General features: G+C 37.1%; 1 protein-coding gene across 16 annotated transcripts in view; it reads left to right on the top strand.

Annotated features, from left to right (window-relative positions):
* MBNL1 (muscleblind-like splicing regulator 1) overlaps nt 1-23,031 on the top strand; it is a 220,794-nt gene that overhangs the window by 44,339 nt on the left and 153,424 nt on the right. For 10 of the 16 annotated variants that reach the window (XM_010835396.1, XM_010835403.1, XM_010835395.1 and 7 more), the window contains exon 2: nt 18,315-19,297. The exons of 3 other annotated variants lie outside the window; for them this stretch is intronic. In XM_010835396.1, coding sequence (XP_010833698.1) covers nt 19,124-19,297 — 174 coding nt within the window. In that variant the 5' untranslated portion in view covers nt 18,315-19,123. 3 more of the 16 variants (XM_010835398.1, XM_010835397.1, XM_010835408.1) reach the window with 3 other exon arrangements.

Raw genomic sequence — 23,031 nt, forward strand, 5'->3', positions numbered from 1 at the left:
TTCTCCAGGCAAGAACACTGGAGTGGGTTGCCATTTCCTTCTCCAATGCATGAAAGTGAAAAGGGAAAGTGAAGTCGCTCTGTCCTGTCCGACTCTTAACAGCCCCATGGACTGCAGCCTACCAGGCTCCTCCATCCATGGATTTTCCAGGCAAGAGTACTGGAGTGGGGTGCCATTGCCTTCTCCAATAAGCACACATCAAATAAGACTATGAAAAGACAAATCAGAAGGAAAAGAAATGAAACAAGTACTTGAGATGAAATTGAGAACAGAATTTATCTCTCGGCTTTCTGGAGACTAAAGCAAAAGCTTTAGGAAGTAGAAAAATCCCAAGTTTATTTGTTAAGATCTCTTTATATCCCATGTACAGTCTTATTCTTAGCTCTTAGGGTATTTGGTTAAATATTCTGACTCTGCCCTTGAGTGAAATCTTGGAATGGATGGATTCCAAATAATTAAGAAATGAAGGCTGAATTCTTCATTCTGGCCTTCAAGGCCCTTACTGGTTTGGTTCCAGCCCCAGATTCCAACATTATCTTCTGCCAGCCCCATTGCACATGGTGCTTCACACTGACCAGTTCCTCCAGCATTCATATTCTGTGCTTTCTCCTGTCCCAGCCTTTGTTCCTTGTATTCCTGCAGCCTAGAGTGCCATTTGTTTTTGTATCCAATCAAATGAAACCCATCCTTCCAGGCCCATTTTAGATGTCTTATCCATCAAGAAACCACCCTGACTCTCTTTTAATCACCAAGCCTTATTGTTATCTCTCAGCACTTTCTTTATGAGCAATTATTTGTGTATTAATTTTATTTCCCCAATAAAGCAATAAACTCTTGAAAGCTGGATCCATGTAGTCCCCCTAGATCTAGGCTACATATACTGCTGCTGCTGCTGCTCCTAAGTCGCTTCAGTCATGTCCGACTCTGTGCGACCCCACAGACGGCAGCCCACCAGGCTCCCTCGTCCCTGGGATTCTCCAGGCAAGAACACTGGAGTGGGTTGCCATTTCCTTCTCCAATGCAGGAAAGTGAAAAGTGAAAGTGAAGTCGCTCAGTCGTGTCTGACTCTTAGCGACCCCAGGGACTGCAGCCTCCCAGGCTCCTCCGTCCATGGGATTTTCCAGGCAAGAGTACTGGAGTGGGGTGCCATTGCCTTCTCCAGGCTGCATATACGAGATCATCCATAAACTTTAATATAATCAGTGTGTATATACTGTTTTATCTATGTATTGTTTATCCTTAATATATTTATTTATTTAGTAAGGTTATTGTGTATGTTGGATATATTTGGATTTCTTTAAATAAAACATTTTTTTCCTAGGATAGTAGAGAAGAAAGAAAGAGAACTAAAAAAGAGCACTATTAGAGGAGTAGACATCTGCAGTTTTTGTCAAAGGAGATAATTTTGAGGCAGTGGAGCTGAGATTGTAATTTTTAAAGTTGTTTTGATTTTGGGTTTTCTTATTAGAAAACAACTTAATATTTACCTTTTTGTGTGTGTGTGCTGTAAGGTAACTGCTAGAGAACAGCTTTGTTACATGTAAAGAGAAGTATCACTTAACGCCATTTCAGACCTTCAGTGCTTTCTCCCTAGTATACTTTTCTACCGTTTTAACAGCTGTCAAAAAATCTCTCTGCTTCTGCATTGCTTAGAAGTGTTTCAGACAGTTATTCCATCTCCTTCACTGCTTTTCAAACACTGTTTTAGTGGCTGATACAGATCAGTCTTCCTGTAAGCATACTTGCTTTGCATATATTCAGTTGTGTTGCTTTCAGAGCAGTCTTCCTTTATCCTTATGCAGAAGGTTTCTGTTAATAGATTTTAAGTCCTCAAAAGCTCTGAAGGAAAGGTATGCTCTTGCTCAGAAAGCAGACAGATGAAAATAAAATCATGCCCAAAGATCCTTTTCCTTAATAACTCATCTTTTAATCATTTACTGAGTATTTAGGACCCTGTGATGTATTATTTGGGCTTCCCTGGTGGCTCAGAGGTAAAGAATTCACCTGTAATGCAGAAGACTTTGGTTCAGTTCCTGGGTCAGGAAGTTCCCCCGGAGAACTTCAGTATCCTTGGGCTTCCCAGGTAGCTCAGACAGTTAAGAATCTGTCTGTAATGTGGGAGCCCCAGCTTCGATTCCTGGGTTGGGAAGATCCCGGGAGGAGAGCATGGCAGTCCACTCCAGTATTCTTGCCTGGAGAATTCCCATGGACAGAGGAGTCTGGCAGGCTATAGTCCACGGGATTGCAAAAGAGTTGGACATGACTTAGCAACTAAACAACAATGTATTAATTACTAGATTAAGACTAACTAGCAGTCCTAAGAAGAAACCGATAAGAGGTAGTGTGTAATTCTCACATTTCTAAGTATACATATTAGTGTCCAGTGTACACCCCATGGACATACAAGGAAAAGAGCATTTTTCTCTCAGCTCTGTGAAGGGGGCCATCTTATCTCCTTCAGATTCTACACACAGGGTTTGCTCCTTCACTTACCTCTCAGAGCAAATCACTAAGGATGTAGTCATGGCCACTGTACCATACCCAACTCTATACCCAATCTCTCTGGTTTTTTTTTTTTTTTGGCTTCTATTGTATTTAAGGTTGTTGTCATTTCTACAAAGATTGGTATTAAATTGCCAGCATGTGTTGTGATTGAAATTTTAAGTTTCAAATCAGAAGATCTGATTTTGGATCCTGATTGTTCTGTTCAGTTAGCTTAGGAGGCTTGGGTGAGTCAGTCACTTAACCATGCCAGCCTTAATTTATTTGTTCACAAATGAACAAGATAATATAACCATCCTTTAGAGTCATGAGGAACAAATGGCAAAATGCAGATGAAAGTAAATTGTATACCAGTGAATCAAATATTATCTGCTACTACTACTGCTAAGTCACTTCAGTCATGTCCGACTCTGTGCGACCCCACAGACGGCAGCCCACCAGGCTCCCCCGTCCCTGGGATTCTCCAGGCAAGAACACTGGAGTGGGTTGCCATTTCCTTCTCCAATGCATGAAAATGGAAAGTGAAAGTGAAGTCGCTCAGTCGTGTCCGACTCTTCGAGACCCCATGGACTGCAGCCCACCAGGCTCCTCTATCCATGGGATTTTTCGGGCAACAGTACTGGAGTGGGGTGCCATTGCCTTTTCCCAATATTATCTCCTATTGTTGATAGGAGAATGTTAATAATAGAATGTATGAGTTCTGGGGGAAAAGTAAATTTTTCCAAGTGGCTCCTCTAGTCAAAACTTTTTATTAAAGAACAAGATGACCATCTTGCAGATATTATAGTAAATCAAGAAGAAATGTAGCACAGACCAACTTCTCAAGAAGTTAATCTCTCCAGGAGTTATTAATAAAGAAACATAGTTTGTAGTTTTGTTGAAGGAAGCTTAAAGTCTTATTTAAGTCTTTTTCCCTCTGTTAACTTGAATACAGAGGTTTTACTTGAATTTAAATAAAGAGCCAGGTGCTAGTTATATATGAAGAGCATGATTTGACTAATTCCTACATAAAGTTTCTCTTTATTCTTTGGATGCACACACACACACACACACACACATATACAAACATACATGCATATCTACACTCCCATACATACATTACATTTTATTTCTTATTTATTTATACTATTAATAATTTTATCAGATTGTAGTAATTAAGTGCTTGTTTTTTCTTTTTGCAAAATAATTTTACTATGTGGAGCCTAAATATCACTGTCTCTATTTATTTTATATATTTGTGTATATATGTATATATTTGTTTATGTATATACATATTTGACATTTTAATGATAGAAAGATATGGGAAGTTTTAAGATTACCAAGTAATTATTTTTTTGAATTTATTCAATATACTCTTTCAGATATACTGGGGTACTTTTTATTTTTTTACAGATTAAGTAGCTTTTATATGGTGTGAACTCTTGAGCAGAACTGAAACATAAGAGGTTTGTGACATAGGATGATATGAGTAGTATCTTAGATGATGTGGAGGGGCATGTGTGGTGCCTGATTTAAAATAATATTTAAAAAAATGAATGTAACAGTCCCTTATAAGCAGAATCTAAAAGGAAATGATACAAAATTGGCCCATTTGGTGGTGTAACCTCAAAGGTCATTCTGTTGAGAGAAGGACAGACATCTGTGACTAGTGTATAAGTCTTTTATTTACTCTGATATAAAATCACCTTTGCATACAAATTTCTAGTTGCCAATGATGTTCTGAAAATAATGAAATATTTAAAAATAAACCTTCAGTTATGACACTGAAAAAAATGAATATAACAGAACTTTGCATAACATTTTGCAGGCATGTTGATTTTCTAAAGTAGTTAATAGAATATAATCAAAAAGCATGTCAGCAAATCTCAAATAAGCCATCATTTCAGGGCAGATATTCTGGGAAATTACTGGGTAGAAATGCAGTAAACAATTTCTGGTGGAAGTAGTCTTTTAACTTTAGTTGATTATGATTGCCAGAATTTAATGAGATTAAGGGTAGCCTGGGGAGTTTGCTTAAAATGTAGATTACTGATCTTCTTTACCCTTAGTAGGTCTAGGGTAGGTCCAAGGAATATGTGTTTATAAGTCACCCCTGGGTGACCAATATAGAGAGTTCGAGGATCTAACTGAATCTCTAATTTCCCAGACAGAACAGAAAGTGTTGCTGTTAATAAACTGTTGGCAGTTACTGGAGTTTATTAGCCAGTTACTGACGTGTTGTGATTTGCCATGGAAAGCCGGTCATTGGTTTTTAAGTGCATATGATGCTGGTAGAAGCACATACAGCTTTAATCACTGTCTCATTAGAAGGATGTAGTCAGCTTTTCGGATCTCCTCCTGTGTTACAGCTTTTCTAGAATGCACAGAACCTTATGGGTGATTAAAATACTTAAGAAAGGGATTGTCTTTTTTTTTCCTGTTTGGCAGAGGAACCAAACCTCACGTTGCCATATTAGTTTGTTCAAAGTGTGTTCAGTACATATACTCTTTTGGAAAGTACAAAATCCTAGGAATAGAATCTTGCTCTTATCTCCTGAGAAGTTGTGACTGTATTTATACTCTGACAACATGGTAAAAGCACACTGTCAAAAAGAGAATAAAAGCATTAGAAATGCCCGCATTTTGCCAACCAACCATCTTAAGTGTTTTGAAAAGCCAGTTTCAGGTTCCTCTTTATTCTGCGAACTGTTATTTAATCACCGATAAAGAGTTTGAGGAGGGTAAAAGGAGGGGAGTGTGTTTTGTTTTCTAATGGGACACATGCCCCTTTGCAAAATCATACAAGAGTATATACCTACCTTGGTTTTTTAGACTGGAAGTAATGCCCTCCACTTCAGAACACTCCAGTCCAGGGCAAGAGGCCCTCTGGCCTCAGGAGAAATTACCACACAGGGAAATGTGTCTGGGCCTACATGAGTTCACCAGAGTTCTATTGTGCCTTAGCTAGTTTGATAACGCCTTGCATTATTTATAGCACTTGTCAGAAACGATTTCCTTTAGTCAATTAGTGTCTAAAAAAGAAGCGGGGGGCGGGGGGGAAGCAGGATATTTTCTGACATTTGTAGAAATAATATGCAAAAAAAGCACTCCCTTAATCATATGACATTGTGTTGTCAGAGATTTTCCTAATATAACATGTCCCACAGAGTGTTAACTACATGTTTTGTTTTTATTAAGAAGCAAAGAATGGTAAGCTATATATTTGTTTTGATACTTTGTCAACTCAAACATTTATTCAAACCTCTGGCCCCTGTTCTTTGGCAAATAATTGCAAAATATAAATATAGTAATTATCTTAGCAATGAGATGGTTTATTTTGAAATAACAGGAGTTGAACAACTGATTTTACAAATGTTTCCATCGATTAACTGCCATGTAAGTGCTAACAACTGAAAATGTTTAGCAAAACACGAAGACAAGGCTTCAAGTTTATATAGGAAAAAGACATAAAACTTTTACTCCTTTCTTACAATAGAAATTTACAATATGGTTTGAAGGATAATATCTTTTTTAGGGCCTTACATAGATTTAATAAATGTAGAAAAACGTTATTAATTGCGAGTAGAAGTATGTAATGATAAATGTTTTCTTAGAATAAGTTTGATGTTTAGTTCAAAATTAATATTTGCATATACTTTATGGCCAAAGTATTTATATTATTAATACCACTCAAATGTATGCATAGTTTTGTATATATAATTGCAGTATTGCTTAAAATAATGAAAAATTGGCATTTATTTAGGTGACCACTAGTATAGAAATGGATATAAAGTAATACATAATTGTTAAAAAATATTTATGTGAGTCTGTCTCTATTGATAAGGAAAGGTCATTAACAGATTTTGTAGAAAGCAAGCCGAAGGACAATATGCTTAGTATGTTTTCATCATTACTGTAAAAAAAATTAAAAAAATATTTAAACTGTGTATGTGCGTTGTATGTGTAGATGTGTGTTTGTGTGTGATAATACATGGAAAAAGGACTGAACACACCGTACTAATAATAGTGGTTATGCTTGGGGTTGGAGGGGGTTTGATTTGGCAGTAGAAAGATGGGAAATTCTCAATAACCTCTTCTATATGATTTAAATTTATTGACAGTGAAAATCCATTCATTTGGCAATGTCTAAAACCAAAAACAAAAAGAAAGAAAAATATATGGAGTTAATATATGTGAGAGCTTCCCAGGTGGTGCTAGTGGTAAAGAATACACTTGGCCAGTGCAGGAGACATAAGAGACAAGGGTTTGATCCCTGGGTTGGAAAGATTACCTGGAGGAGGGCATGGCAACTCACTCCAGTATTTTTGCCTGAAGAATCCCGTCTGACAGGGGAGCCTGGCAGGCAATAGTCCATAGGGTTGCAAAGAGTCAGACATGACTGAAGGAATTTAGCATGTAGATAATGTATGTAATTCATGTAAATTACTTGCTAGAGATTTCTGTCTGTCATTTGAACTTACATGTTACTATCTCTTCTGGGTAATAGCCTTATCATTTATACCCATTGGAGGAAGAAATGGCAACCCCCTCCAGTATTCTTGTTGGGATGATCCCGTGGATGGAAGAACCTGGTGGACTGCAGTCCATGGGATCGCAAAGAGTTGGACACAGCTGAGCAACTGAGTACTTATACCCATACTTCTAGATCACAAAAGAAGGCAGAACCATAGTTAACAGCATAAATTGTTATTTTTTGACTTTGAAATAATGTAGGTGTAGAGGGAGAAAAACTCAAAATTTAGATAAACTGTTTATTTAACTTGTGATTTGCTTCTGAGCCTTTACATTTCTAATTTGAGAATTCTTTATTTTCACTGTCTGATTTTTTGCCTTGTTTTATTTTACATTTCTTTCTGAATGTGAACTTCATGGAACATGCATTTTGGTGTGTGTCTGCAAAGTTCCTCTGAATGAATGACTCATGATTCCAGATCTGCATTGCACAAGTAATGAGATTTCAGTTCTTAAGTATGTTAGAAATTTAAGGAATTAGAGTTGTTGCACAAAAGTGTGGTAAATGATTTATGTACAAATATAAATTTAGTTATCAGGGAGACAAATTTTATCTTTTTATCAGGTTAGTCTTGTATTTCTAAGACTTGCAGAATCTTTCAGTGTTTTTCTTTTTATAAGAGAAGCCTTGTAATTAATAAATGTTGAGGTAGGCACCAACAAAATATACCTCCCTTTTACCACTGTGGAGCTGCTTGTTTAAATCTTAGGCTTCTGCAAAATAAATTCTGAAGCTCTGGCTATACTGTATAGCAGTTGCAGTAATATTAGCAGAGTTTGTTGTTGTTCAGCATCTGAGACCTAGTTTAGTATATGTGTTATGTGGAACGTTCCCTAGAAGATACAGCTACATTGAAGTGAAAATATGAGTTATTAATGCATGTCTGTTTTGAAACATATCTTCCTCTTTTTTAAACCGGGGAAAAACAACTGGGTCTTGATTCACTGTTGGTCAGGGAAAGCCTAATTCTGATATGCATTTGAGCGTATGTGAATTTGTGATTTTTTTGTTTAGGAAAGCTCAAATTAAACTGAAATTCTAATATTTTATTGTTTTTAGGGATAAATTCAGTTGACATTGGTATATTATAAATGTATGTTTGAGATTATTTGTTCAAAAAGTAATCTTTAAGATCAAATATATAAATCAGTAGAAATATCCCTAGGATTATAATGTTAAACTGTGTGGTACCTTTGTGGCTTGAGTATTTGTAAAGTTTGCAGTAAAAGATGCATTTTTGATGTGATGGGGATTTTTACTGATGAAATGGAAAAAAGGGGATGTGTGTGTATTATGTTTTGTCATCAGAAGTCCATTAATTCACTTAATTAGGATGCATTCAAGTAATAGCATCCTATATTCGTTTGATATCGTTCATTATATTCTGAAGAATAATTATTTTTAGATCTTTTTGAAGTTGAAGAAATACGTGCTCAGTTGTGTGCGACTCTTTGCAGCCCCATGGACTGTAGCCTGCCAGGCTCCTCTGTCCATGGGATTTTCCAGGCAAGAGTACTAGAGTGGGTTGCCATTTTCTCCTTCGGGGATCTTCCCCACCCAACAATTGAACCCACTGTCTCTTGGGTCTCCTACACTGGCAGGCAGAATCTTTACTACTAGCACCACCCTCTTTAATACACATATTTTTCTCATAATGATTAATAATTAAGCAACAGATTTTGGGCAGTCTTCAATAGAAATAAGCCAGTAAGATCTCCCAGGTTGAGCTTACTAGGTTACATTCTAAATCATCTGTTAAGATCAAGTTAGTGTGCTCAGATAGAGTTGATAGTGGGCTTCCCAGGTGGCTCAGTGGTAAAGAATTCACTTGCCAGTGCAGGAGACACAGGAGATGTAGGTTCCATCCCTGGGTTGGGAAGTGTGATAGCTATAATTATTTGATTCTAATAGAGATATGCTTTATATTTTGGCCAGATGTTTTTTACTTGTTTTTGTCATTTCTTCACATACTGATTTTATAATTTAGCTCGATTGGACCTACTCAAATGGAAAATGGGCATAGGTTAATTATGGAAAATCTTTTAATGACTACTGGCTGTGAGAATGGTTTCTGCCTTGTAAAGAAAGTTGAACATTGAGGCAAAGAGGTTCACATGCAGCAAATTTTCACTGATATACGGGGTTCTATGGGAATATTTTCTTAAGTCTCTCGTTAATCACCTCCACTAGCTTTGTTTGTAGTGATGCTTTCTAAGGCCCACTTGATTTCACATTCCAGGATGTCTGGCTCTAGGTCAGTGATTACACCATTGTGATTATCTGGGTCATGAAGATCTTTTTTGTACAGTTCTTCTGTGTATTCTTGCCACCTCTTCTTAATATCTTCTGCTTCTGTTAGGTCCATACCATTTCTGTCCTTTATCGAGCCCATCTTTGCATGAAATGTTCCCTTGGTATCTCTAATTTTCCTGAAGAGATCTCTAGTCTTTCCCATTGTGTTATTTTCCTCCATTTCTTTGCATTGATCGCTAAGGAAGGCTTTCTTATCTCTCCTTGCTATTCTTTGGAACTCAGCATTCAGATGCTTATATCTTTCCTTTTCTCCTTTGCTTTTTGCTTCTCTTCTTTTCACAGCTATTTATAAGGCCTCCCCAGACAGCCATTTTGCTTTTTTGCATTTCTTTCCCATGGTGATGGTCCTGGGTGTTCTTTGGAAGGAATGATGCTAAAGCTGAAACTCCAGTACTTTGGCCACCTCATGAGAAGAGTTGCCTCATTGGAAAAGACTCTGATGCTGGGAGGGATTGGGGGCAGGAGGAGAAGGGGACGACAGAGGATGAGCTGGCTGGATGGCATCACTGACTCAATGGACGTGAGTCTGAGTGAACTCCGGGAGTTGGTGATGGACAGGGAGGCCTGGCATGCTGCAATTCGTGGGGTCACAGAGTCGGACACGACTGAGCGACTGAACTGAACTGAACTGAATCAACTTCATTCTTATTTTTGAGTTATATGATAACGTTATTAGGGAAGCACGGGTGACTTTACTACCGTTCCTCAAGCAATAAAGATCATATTGAAACACGTTTTAGATGAAGGTATCACCAGCCTCAATAAGAAGCTCGGTGATATTGTTCAGAAGGTATGGAGATGGAAAATTAAGATTTTGACCCCTAGTTACTACAGCAAATAAAATATAACTCATAAAAGTAAACTTTAAAATGAAAGTCCATAATCATAGTTTTGCTCTGGAAATAACAATATCACAATGTATCACGTTGCATTTAATGTTCAGAGTTTTGTCATGCTTATTTCACATTGGTAGATTTCAGTTGGGTTAGTGAATCATTCTTCCTGAAAACTGCCAGAATAGTTAGATTTGTTTTTTCTGTCTTTTAGCACATTGCACCTGTATTCAACACTGTTGATTTTACTGTAGTCTTGTGTTCTGACTTCCTAGTTATTATTTTGAAATATTAAATGACATGAACGGATCAGAAATGACTACCTAAGGCTAACAAGATAACTTCATCTTCTTGTAATATACAGAGTAAATAAAACACTAAATAGGATTAGTATTTTGTCTCAAAGAATGATAAAGTAGCATTCATAGTGTTGTTATACTTTCTTATGGAATAGAGGGAAATGTTAAAAGACTGCCTGTTTGGAATCCTAAAAAAAAAAAGCAAATTTTCCTTCTTTAGCCAGAACTGAGGACTGATTCTGTCAGAAATGCACCGATAATTATTTACATGTTAAAAATTTGCAAAACCATGTGTATCTATTTCAAATTATTTCATGGATTAAAAAGACTTCTGTCAGCTTCCCAATTAAGGAAGTATAAAAATGGTTTTATGTTAATTAACTTCCTTTCCTTATGCTTTCTTTCCAATAAGTGGTCTTTGATGCTGATTTCATTCAGTTATAAAGGTGACATATCAGTGTTTTAAACTGTGTATCTATTGTTTAGGCATTATAAGTTGTAGCAAATATTTGTAAACCAGTGTTCAGATATACTAAGAAAAATATTATCATGCCACAAATGCTGATCGTTGACTTAGTCTGGACCTTGTGCTGTGTTGGTGGTGGCTGTTTGGTGAAGAAACTAGCTGGTACCTGCCTGCTGTCACGGAGCTTACATTTTAATGGAAAAAGCAGATGATAAGCAGATAGTGAAATAGGTACATACTATTATGAAAATACTAACAAGAGTTGTAAAGAAGAATAAAGCAGGATAAGGGGCTGGCAAGTCTGCACTGGTGTTAAGAGGAAGAGAGGTTTGCATACTTTTGACAGTGGGCCGAAAAGCTTCTAGGAAGATAAACTTTGCTGTAGGGACTGGTGAGGGCACATTTAGGTACAGAACTGGTGGCTCAGGCTACAAAATGCAGCAAGACGTCTTGATATTTATCTTCTAATACCTTTTTATGTTTTATAATTTTGCCTTTTATAGGAATCATTTCAAAATTCACTTTTTAATCACTGCATAGAGACTTCCTGTTTCGTTTTTGTCTTAAATATAAACCCTTAAAGGGACAGTAGTCATTATCTAACTTGAAAGTTTAGTTGCTTGCTTTTGGAATTCTAATCTTTAGCAATAATGCATCACCTAACGGACTTCCTTCAGTATCCTTCCAGTAAGACACCACTGGATGATTAGGGAAGCAAACCTTATCAGCATCTTAAAGGAATGCTTTGATAGATCTTAGATTACTTGTTTGAGTTGGTAAACATAATCTTCCTTTCCTTGCAAGCAACCTGTCACCCAAAACAATGCAGAGCGTCAGACCAGTAGGCCACGTTGCCTATTGCTGTGCCATTCCAGAGGATTTGTGGTTGAAAGTTATCTTTTTTCTCAGCAATTTATCTAAAACTTCAGTTATTTGCATATATTCTTTATGATTTTTACCAGTATATTTATTATTATTCCTTAAATTCTTTTGTTATACTTTAGCCTCTTCCTAAGTTACATATCCACACACTTTGACGAGCTTGTTTTAGCATTCTGATGCATCTATTAAAATTACGTTGTTTCTGCATCACTGAAAATCACCATGGGTGCTACCACTAGGGTGCTTCCCCCTCACTGAGAAACACTGATCTTAGCTTTTTGTTATATGGAGTTGAATACAGGTGAAGATTGCATTAACCCATTCAGAACACAGTTTTTTCCCATGTAATAAATGATTTTGTTACTTTATTTAGTCCCTTGTGAGTAGAGAAATAGCTATATAGCCTCCAGAAATGCTTAGTTATTTGTTTACCAAAATCTCTGTTAATATTTGGGAAAAGCCATGGGCAAAATTGTGCTGTGAGCTAACTTAGTTTACTGAAGTGATACATTGCTAGTTACAGACTTGTCGACACCAGTGAGCCAGGGGGAGAAGTTTTGGACAAGGCTCCTTTTCTCGTCAGCTCCAAATATACTCAGCAAAGTTGGCCGTCTCTTCCAGTTAGCTTGAAACTTTCTTAGTAAGTTAACAAAAAAAAAGAAACCTCAAATAATTACTAAGTTAACTTCCTCAATACATAACATTTCAAAATCAAAACTTATGAAAAAAGTCCCCCAAATTCCCAGCTAACTACTCTGGCATGTAGAACCAATCTGCCTATATTTGGTCCAGAAGAATTGAAATGATTAGTGAACATTTGTGACTAGGAAGTTTAACCTTGCTCATAGAGGCCAACCAGTTCTCCAAAACAGAATTTTAGTCTTATTCCTTGTGTCTGTTTATCCTGTATTGCACAATGTATGCAGCCTTTAAATAGATATTTACATGAATGCATTCCACTGTTAAGGGCTTCCCAGGTGGCACTGAGGTAGGAATCTGCTTGTCAGTGCAGGAGTTTCAGGAGGCTCGAGTTCGATCCCTGAATTGGGAAGATCTTGGGTAGTAGGAAATGGCAACCCATTCTAGTATTCTTTCCTGGAAAATCCCATGGACAGAGGAGCCTGGTGGGCTATAGTCCATGGGGACACAAAGAGTCACACGCCATTGGGCATGCACATGTACTAATCCACTGTAGTTCAGTTCAGTTAGTCATGTCCGACTCTTTGCCACACCATGGACTGAAGCACACCAGGCTTCCCTGTCCATCACCAACTCCCAGAGCTTACTCAAACTCATGTCCATCGAGTGAGTGATGCCATCCAACCATCTCATCCTCTGCTGTCCCCTTCTCCTCCTGCCTTCAGTCTTTCCCAGCATCAGGGTCTTTTCTAGTGTGTCAGTTCTTTGCATCAGGTGGCCAAAGTATTGGAGTTTCAGCTTCAGCATCAGTCCTTCCAATGAATATTCAGGACTGATTTGCTTTAGGATAGACCGGTTGGATCTCCTTGCAGTCCAAGGGACTCTCAGGAATCTTCTTTTTGAACCACAGTTCAAAAGCATCAATTCTTTGGCGTTCAGCTTTCTTTATCATCCAACTCTCACATCCATACATGACTACTGGAAAAACCATAGCTTTGACTAGACGGATGTTTGTTGGCAAAGTAATGTCTTTGCTTTTTAACACACTGTCTAGGTTGCTCATAACTTTTCTTCCAAGGAGCAAATCCACTGTTAGTTTAGTGCTAATATATATCAATTTCTATAAGAGTAATTATCTGTACTTCCTCAGGCTTTTTCTTTTTATACTTTATCCTATTTTTGGTTTCTTTTCTTCTGTCTTTATATTTTATTCTTTCCATTTACCTTAAAGTAGAAAATACATGTGAATTCTGATATCACTTAAGGAGAAACTGATCTTGGTTCTTGGGAGGACTATGCTTGTTTGTATCAATAGAACGTGTCACATGATGTAAGGAACTCTACAGTTTACTGTTTTGAATTTGATCAATAGGTAAAAGAAGGCTCTTACCTTAAAAACCTATATAGGTTGTTAAATTTTGATTGTCACTGAAAACAGTTAAGTTCTCCATTTCTTTGTTTTTCTTCAGGGAAGTTTATTACATATTGAAATATCAGTCAAAATTTTACCTCAGAAGAAGTTTACCTGTTAGCTAATACCTTTACAGTAGCGGTGCTTCTTTCAATAATTATTTGCAAACAATACATATTTTTAGGGTGATACATTTGCAAGAATTCCTACAATCTGCACAATACCCATACACATTTAAATATTATCTCTATCTATTGAACAAAAAATCCATTACCACTGAAGTATTGGTCCAAATCCTATAAAATCTTAATTTTTATTAAAGTTATGAAGATTTCTGGTCTTCCCTGAAATTATTTTTGAATAAAGAAAAAGATTACAAGATAGCATTCTGATATCAGCAGTTTACTCAAATACGTTTTTTTCAGATAAGATATGAGTTCGTTACACCCAGTGCCCTGTGTCGAAGGCTGAAACACATATTATCAGGTGTAGCTGGAGTATTTCATAAAGATCAGTGTACAGTCTGATCGCTCACTTGTCCATGTCTGGCTAATTATAAATATTTTGATTATCACCTTGACTAATACATTTTATAATAGTATTTTCAGCTTAAAAATACATAGCTATATTTTTTCAGTAATACTTTTTGACTTAACTGGTCTGCTACAGAAAATATAATCAGAACACCCATTTGTAAGCATTTTAGTAATTAAGGTATATTTAGTTACTTGAGTACGACTAAGTCTGTAACATGGTAGAAGGGAAAAACAACGCTAGAAATGAATTTTGTAGTTGTATTTAGACATAAATACAGTACATAAATACTACTTGGGGGTTACCCCGAGTAGTGAAGCTATTCCTGTGTGCCATGCCATTGCCTTTCCTCATTGTTTGGATCTCATAGATCATGATCAAACTTTCCTCAGGGTTGGACACATGTCCTCATAAACATGTTTATTTCTAATAGGTTGAATAAAATTATTTTCTTAAACATTTAAAAAAACATCATGTTCCAGGGACTGGGTTAAAAAAAAAAAGTGGCGATAAACACCCTGTTGTTGTGGAATTTATAACCTGGGGGACAAAAGTTCTAAGAGATATAAAGTACTGAGAATATTGTGAAGGGGTAGACTGTTTAGCAGAGTTAGCATAGCCTTTTTAGAGAAGGAGATATTTGAATAGCAGTTTAAACAAGAAGGGATGAGGAGGTATGTGTCCATCCAAAGGTTTAGCATGTAACAAGGTTCAGCAGCTCCCACCTGGATGGTGTATGCTGAGAACCCACAGCCCCTCTCTCCCTGGGAAAGTAGAGGTGCAGGGCTGGGAGAGACCAAAAAAGATAAAATGTGTCAGTTTAAAACAAGGGGAAGGGAGAAAGAGGGAGTTGTGCAGCATGCTGATAAGAGGTCAAGTAATGACAAGGACTGTGCAGTCTTTAGATTTGGCTTTGACGGGAGCATCGATGACTGTCGCTGAGCAGTAAGGTAGGAGTTGTGCAGGTCACACCGATACATTTTTAAAAGTGAATGGAGGAGGAGGAAGCAAGAAAAGAGCAGTGTAGGTGACTCTTCAGACTTCTGTTTGGGACTGATGAATTAGGAACATTAGAGAGAGGTGATGTATAACTAGGCAAGGTCCCCTTCCTCCTACCATGTAACCCCTTCCATTTTAGAGCTCCTTTAGCACTTTAAGAGCTAAGAGGAAAAGCAGGAATATATATAGCAGGAATTTAGAGAGGAAGAGGACTTAAGAAGGAGCCAGTCAAGGTAGCAGCTTAACCTTGGGCAGTAGAAGAGAGAACTGGGAGACTGAGAAGAAAGATACAAAAAGATAGTTTAAAGATGGGTGGTAGGAAGGTGAGAGAAAGTTCATGACTGAGAGCTACTATTTTTATTATGAAATATTTGTGACATGTAAGATCATATCCATTATTGATAGTGAGAGGAACACAGAGGAGGAGGGACTTGATAGTGAGGAAATTTTAGAAAAGCTGGAGTGTCAGAGGGGGCGGTCCAGGCCAAGGGGAGGATTCTTAGGCATTTGGGAAGCCTGAGTGACCCTAGAACACAGTAACTTACAGAGGCAATAATGGGTGTGTGTGTGTTTTCAAGTTTGTGTTTGTGGGTGCTCATATGTGTTTATAGGGGTGTGTTCCTGCATGTGTTTGTGTATTTTTGTGCTGTAAAGTTAATGCCAGTGCTGAAATAGAAATTGATCATTTAATTTACTGAAGTTTATGGGGCTCCACCTGTTTTCCGTCTCTAAGCCAGACACTTAAGGGTTCTAAGATGTGTAAGATTGTTTCTGGCCTTGGGAACATGCCGTCTCATGGGTCAGTCATATAAATGCAAATCAGACACTGATTGGGGAGCAGAGGTAATTGGGAGGAGGCAGTGTTAATATATGGGTGGATGGGGATGAAGGAAGTGACATCTTGATAGCGTCTTGGAGGAAGTGACATGTTGGTAGGCTTCCCAGGTGGCTCAATGGTAAAGAAGCCGCCTGCCAATGCAGGAGATAGGGATTCAGTTTCTGGGTTGGGAAGATCCTCTGGAGGAGGAAATAGCAATCCACTCCAGTATTCTTACCAGGATGATTAGGTGGACAGAGGAGCCTGGTGGGCTACAGTCTGTGGGATCCTAAAGAGTCGGACAGGACTGAGCACGACCCCAAAGAAAAGGAGGTAGTGGTTGCAGAGAGAAAGACAAAAGAGATGTTGACCACAGATGTGGTACACACTCACAGCATGAGGTAGTCGAGAAGTTTTGAATGCAGAGCAAATATTAAGGAAGGTGAATAAGTCTTAGAGTTTGTGACTAACTTGGCTTTGTTTTTTATGGAACCAGGAATTAGGACTAGAAAATTTTTTGAAAACAAAGATACTTCTGGAGCATCAGTGTGAATTTTTTTTTTTTAATCTTTCTCAAAAGTTGTGGCTTTTTGTAAAAAAATATTTACAATATTTTCTAAACCTAGTATCTGGTAGTTTCTTAAAAAAATAATGTTAAAAATGACAGTATTAATCTTAAAACAAATTAAAAAAATTCTGCTATATATCCATGTTTTATCTATATGTATGTGTGTATATATTCATATTCTGTATTTTAATTTCCAAGTTATAAACATGTTGTATGCCCGTTGGCCATTTTTGGCCCTGGAAGAAGTAATCAGATACTATTTATTATACTGTCATTGCCTCTTTGGAGTGTGAAGCTTCTAGAGTTATTTAAGCCTTGTTTCCTTTGGTAGTATTCAAAAGGGAAAAAATAATATGTCTGCTATTCTGTAACTACTAAGCATTTTGGGGAAAGTTTTCCCATTCTGATTGAAAGTAAGTTGTTAAAGGCAAAAATGCCCTGCTGTATATAGGGAACGGTCTTGTGGTGCCGAGTTACTAGATCTTTAGGCAATGGGGGGGTCCCTCACCCCCCAACCCCCAGCCTCTGGCTTCATTTGTACCTCTGAAATGCATCATACTGCCCAAATCAAACTGCTCACTTAATATTTAATGTTTCTGCGATGGAATCACTTTCTCCCTTGAGGTTGACTTCAGATTTGCCAGACACACTGACAACACTGCACTCCTTATTTCCCCCACATGACCTCAGCTTTTGCTTAAAAAATGTTCAAATAAAGGATGCTTTTGTTCATATCTCGCCTGCCTGTGATATATTGACAAAGTGTCTGCGGGCTGAATGGAATAGTTTTACAGTAGGAGTGCCACTTTCAGTGGAGGGGCAGGACTTAGGCTGGAGAAGGAAGTGAATTGGATAGGTCAGGAGAATGTACCATTTGTAAACACCCCTTTCCTTTTTTATTCACGTGTCAGGACAGCAGGAGCAGGCTGTTCAGTGCCTGTCCCTGCGCAGAGCCAGAGGGAAAGCAGCTTGGAAGTCGGCTGCAATTTTTAAACCTTGCTTTTTATTTCCTGGTAATGATCTTCAAGTGCTTGGACTTGTTTGGGAAGCTGTTTTGAAACTAACATGGTTTAGTCCACTAACTGCATGTTGGGTAAATTCAAAACCCACATGCTCGTCCTCTTGCAGTGGAATAAGTCACATCTGATGGACATTTTCTGTGCTTATAGCATAGTAATGAACGTCTGACAGGCGCGACCTTTCATAAGACAACCCACACTATTGGCTTTCTGCCCAGAATATTGCTGCAACACTATCTGTGATTGGTTATCTCTCTATCATGCATTGCTTCACAAGGGGAAACGGCCCCTTTTTTTAATAAATCTACGATGGCTGGCTGCAATATGCCTCACTGTAAGTAGTGTGTGTGTGTGTGTATGTGTGTGTGTGTGAGAGAGAGAGAGTGAGAGAGAGGGAGAGAGAGGGAGGCTGGCTTGAATATGACTTAGTCTGGTAGCACATGGCAAGGTTGTGATACTGTCTTAGGACATCAGTGAAGAGCTACTTAGTAAATCTTAACCTATCTCTTTTTTCTACAGGTTGGTACTAAGAAGTGCCTTTCCTGACGTCTCTGCTGCTTGGAACCGCTTCTAGAGCAGTCTCTGCTTTTGCCTTGCTTGCTGCCAGCTAGACTGTGACGACAGCACATCCACCCTCCACCTCTAGCCCAGACACCCCCATTTCTACTTATAATCAAGAAAAAAGCTCTAAGTATCTGGCATTGCCCTAGGCTGCTTTAGTTTTAAAAGAAAAGTTTGCTGAAAAAGTAAGATATCTTCTGCCAGGAAATCAAGAAGGAAAAACAAAATCATTTTCTCGATTTTGCTCTAAACTGCTGCATCTGTCTATGCCAAACTAATCAATACCGATTGCACCACCAAACTCCATTGCAAATTCAGCTGTGAGGAGATTACCTTTCAGACAACTTTGCTGAAAGCAGCTTGGAAATTCGGTGTCAGAGGGTCTGCCACGTTTTCATGCTTGCATTTTGGGCTCCAAATTGGCACTGGGAAGGGGTTACTGAGAGCACAAGGCTGATTCGAGGCCCTACTTTTAAACGTTCATCTACTTACGATCCTAGTATTTCTCTAAAAACCAAAACCTCTTTGAATTAACAGTTTCATGCTGTGAATTTCTAGTGGGAGATCTTTTCCTTGATATTGAGAACACAATTTTCCATGTACTTTTAAAGCAGGGAGTGGGGGAAAAGTATTTTGGAGGGGACATTTTCATCATTTTACAGTTTTATCAGTTCAGTTTTTTTTTTTTTGGTTGTTACTTTTTTTTTTTGAGGGGGGTTGGGTTTGTTGGTTTCACTGAAAATTTTAACTACCTGTAAAATCTAAACATGGCTGTTAGTGTCACACCAATTCGGGACACAAAATGGCTAACACTGGAAGTATGTAGAGAGTTCCAAAGGGGGACTTGCTCACGGCCAGACACGGAATGTAAATTTGCACATCCTTCGAAAAGCTGCCAAGTTGAAAATGGACGAGTAATCGCCTGCTTTGATTCATTGAAAGTGAGTAAATATTATATTATTTTAAGGATACGCAATAATTGAATAAAGGGGATATGGACATGCAGTCCACTGAGTTTGGAATTATGGATTGCTTTGTTAACAGTTATACAGTGTCTTCTTATTGATGATGTTGGGGTGGGGGACTTTATTGAGAAGCAACAGAGCCAAGTCTGGCCAAACTTTGTTATGATAACTTTTATCTGTCCTTTAATGCTGTGATTTTTTTTTTTTCCCTAGAGCAGAAAGTGTCAGCATACTTTTACTTAGTACTGGCTAAGTCAGTCTAGAGAAATAGTAAATACAGATACATGTATGTGTCAGCATATGCATAGACTGTATATGGGGCTATAGCAGTGGCTAGATGGGGATGGTTTGTTTTTGCTTGTTTGAAAACGTGCTGTATAGTTGTAAAAGAAAAGCAGATTTTGTTAGCTAAACTTGGATAGACTTTTTATATTAATATTTTGACATTATGGATTTCCTTTTTATTATATGAGCATATTATTTTAAGGCCAGAAGCAATGCATTTTATGGAAAATATAACTAGAAGTAAGGTTCTGAACTGCTCTTACAGTATACTATCAGAGGCATAAACTTTGTTGAATGTGAGTTTTATAAATCAGTGGAAACTCTATAAAAAGTACTATTATTAATTGGACTTTTTTGTTTCTAAAATTCAAATGTGAAGTAATTTAGCAGGTTTTTTTCTGTTAGCTCCTGATTATTATTTTTTATTTGTAACAGTATCAGCCAGACTGTAAAAAGTTAGCTATTGTGGGTACCGTAATCCTAGCACATTCACTTTAGTGTATTTTGGCATTCAAAATGTCATTGGATTCATATTTCAGCTATCAAGGTTGAAAGTGAGTCTTTTAAAAGATAGCATACATGTCTTTATTTTGATGTGTAAGGTCAAAACTACAAATGTGAAGATTCCTAGGCACTCTCTACATACTTGGTTTAATTGAATCGCCTTTGAATATTAATATGCAGGTGTAATTCACTCTGAACCTTTGAGAAGGAGGTTGCTATCATTTTGACAAATATATAGAAGTGAAGGTTTCATAGACATATCTTGTCTGATGCAAAAAAAAAAAAGTGCTATAAAAATTTTTCTTTAATACCATAGGGGAGAATTAACTGAAGTATTTAATACATAAGTTAACCCATATCTCACCCCAGTGTTAGGAGTTAAGTTGTGAGTTAACTCTTTCAGTACATTGCTTCTTGGTCAGTTTGTGCTGCTCACTTTGCTAAAGTTTTCACCAAAGACTCAAGGATATTATCTTCAAAGTAGAATATAAAAGAAAGCATTAACAATAAGAAAAATATAATGTTAGGTTGTTCTTAATGACATAGTTCTAAAGATCAATAAACAAAAGTTATAAGTTACCCTGGGCCTTTTATCCCCTCTTGTTTGGAAAGGCATCCATGAAGGGCACGCAGTAGTTGTACCGTGTGAGTGTGTCATCCTAAATTCTGCCGACTGAATTTAGGTGTAATTAGAGACTGGGACCCATAAATGAGGGGCAAAAGGCTAATTATGCTTGTCAATAACCAGCTTTGTCTGTAAGGAACCCTGTTTTGACCCAATTACTACTAAATCCAATTTTTAATCCCACAGACAGTTGATGGTACACTGGTAGCTGAAGAACGAAGGGCATTAAACTTCGCTGTGACATTGAGTGGTTTCACAGAAGACCTGCCTCCACGGCATTTGGAAATATTGTGAAACATTAAAATTCAGTTGCTATTTTCCCCTCTCAAAATATTTTTTTAGTTGCTACTCACTTGTGGCCACAGAACAGTCCCCCTTTGAGCAAAGCAGCAGCATTGCTTAATGACATGCTGTGTGGTTAACAAGATTCAACTGCCACATCAAGGACTTTTTTAAATAACAATTTTAAGATTTTAAATTTACTTTTGAAATGAACTCGTTATAGCAGCTAATCAGTGCAAACGTTGTCCATACTCTTTGTTCTTTCTAAGAGAAACGGAAATTTAATTTATAGTGTCTAAAATGTAGTAAAATATTTCAATTTGAATAAGAGGAAAAATAAACACAAATTTATTTCTCATGGAGCTTCATGCCCAGAATGACAGCAGCTTCTTAAGTGTTAGTGAAATGACTCTGTTAAAAATTAATGTAAAAATTTTGGAATGTGTTAATTAGGTATTCATGTTTCAAAAACCATGTCTCATCTATTTGTGTGTATGTTTGTAACTAACACATGTGATTCTTGATACAGTATTTAGAATCCTACCTTTTAGGTAGTAGTCTTCCTGTGTTTGACTTTGTGGCTAAAATAGATCAAAAACATATTTTAAAACAGTTAAAGTAATTCTTTGACTCATGCCTGAAGTTCTGAAATTTGGGAGCATTATGAGGTTTCCATGCCGGTAACCACTAGATCATTTGTATTGTTTCAGAGAGTAAACGGAAGGAATTTAGAGAACTTGTAATATCCTGACTTCTTTAATAAAATGTGTTGTATGTATTGCTCCAATCCATAGTCCAGCCTTTTGTGAGTTCTTGAGCCCTGAGATGGAGGTAGCCTGTGTAATCTCCTATTTTTAGCAAGTTAGGAAAGCAAACCAAATACTCTCTGAGAGGACCCTGGGAAATGGCTGTACCCTTCAGCTGTGCTGTTTCAGACTTTGGCCAGGCTCCCAGGTGACTTAGGTTTATAGCAGACTTCTACAGAGAGGAGGAGAATTCATTTCATTAAAAACAGAAGTCGAACAGTTCAAGAAAGTATTTATGTAGAAGAAATCAAATCGGCATATTCTAAAGGGAATAGGAAGAAAATCAGCTATGGTAGCATTTTAGTTGCATAGTGGTGATTTTAAAGTTTAAATAATTAACTTTAGATGCATTTACTACATGAAAACATAGAATTCTGAATCACAGTAAATGTGTTGCTGAATAAAATGGGAATATATAATAATGAGGAATATTGTACAGAAACAAGTCACAAAATAGAAAGATAGCAATAAATAGAACAAAAGCTATAATAATGAGTACTCATTTATAAATTAAATCATGTGTTTTAAGTGCTTCATTTTTCTCACTTAATTTTGCTTTTGAACTTGCAGTATTAATTTACAACAAAGTATATTCATGTTGAGAATTAAATTGTTTACGAATTTGAGGTTTCAGTGTTTTATTGCTTTAGGTAGTCTGAACATCAGAAAAGGTGATTTATTTAATGCTGGAGAGGGTTTTGTTTTTTTTCTTCCCCTTATGGCTTATAAAAGGTATACCAAAAGAGAAATATGTCAAAAGGAAAATGTCCACGCTATAAGCTGCTTTTAGAATATTATATTTCAGAAATGATTCAAAGAATAGTTAATGGCAAGTTACTTTTTTTCTTTAGTAATAATTTAACTAAAATTAAATAGTTCATATAAAGAAGGCCTACAGGATGTATTTTAATGTGATGCCGAGTTTTTTATATTATCAAAAAAGTAAGCTTTCACTCATCTTCTGGTCAGCAGAAATACACTATAGCTTATGGAATTTTTCTTTGTTCAAATATCCATTTATCTTTCAGGTGTTGTGAGGGGAGGAATATAACCTTTAGTATTTATTTTCCAAAAATCTAGCAAAACTCTTTTACCTTTGAAAAGTTTAGTCTCTTGTTCTTTTATCAAATAAGGCAATTTTGTTTAGGATAATTCATTGTTCATTTTACACATGTTTGTGTGTACAGTTAGCCCAGCTAATCAAGTTT

This window comes from Bison bison, unplaced genomic scaffold (assembly GCF_000754665.1).
Source record: "Bison bison bison isolate TAMUID 2011002044 unplaced genomic scaffold, Bison_UMD1.0 scf7180017864042, whole genome shotgun sequence".
In the NCBI taxonomy this organism is placed as follows: Eukaryota; Metazoa; Chordata; class Mammalia; order Artiodactyla; family Bovidae; genus Bison; species Bison bison.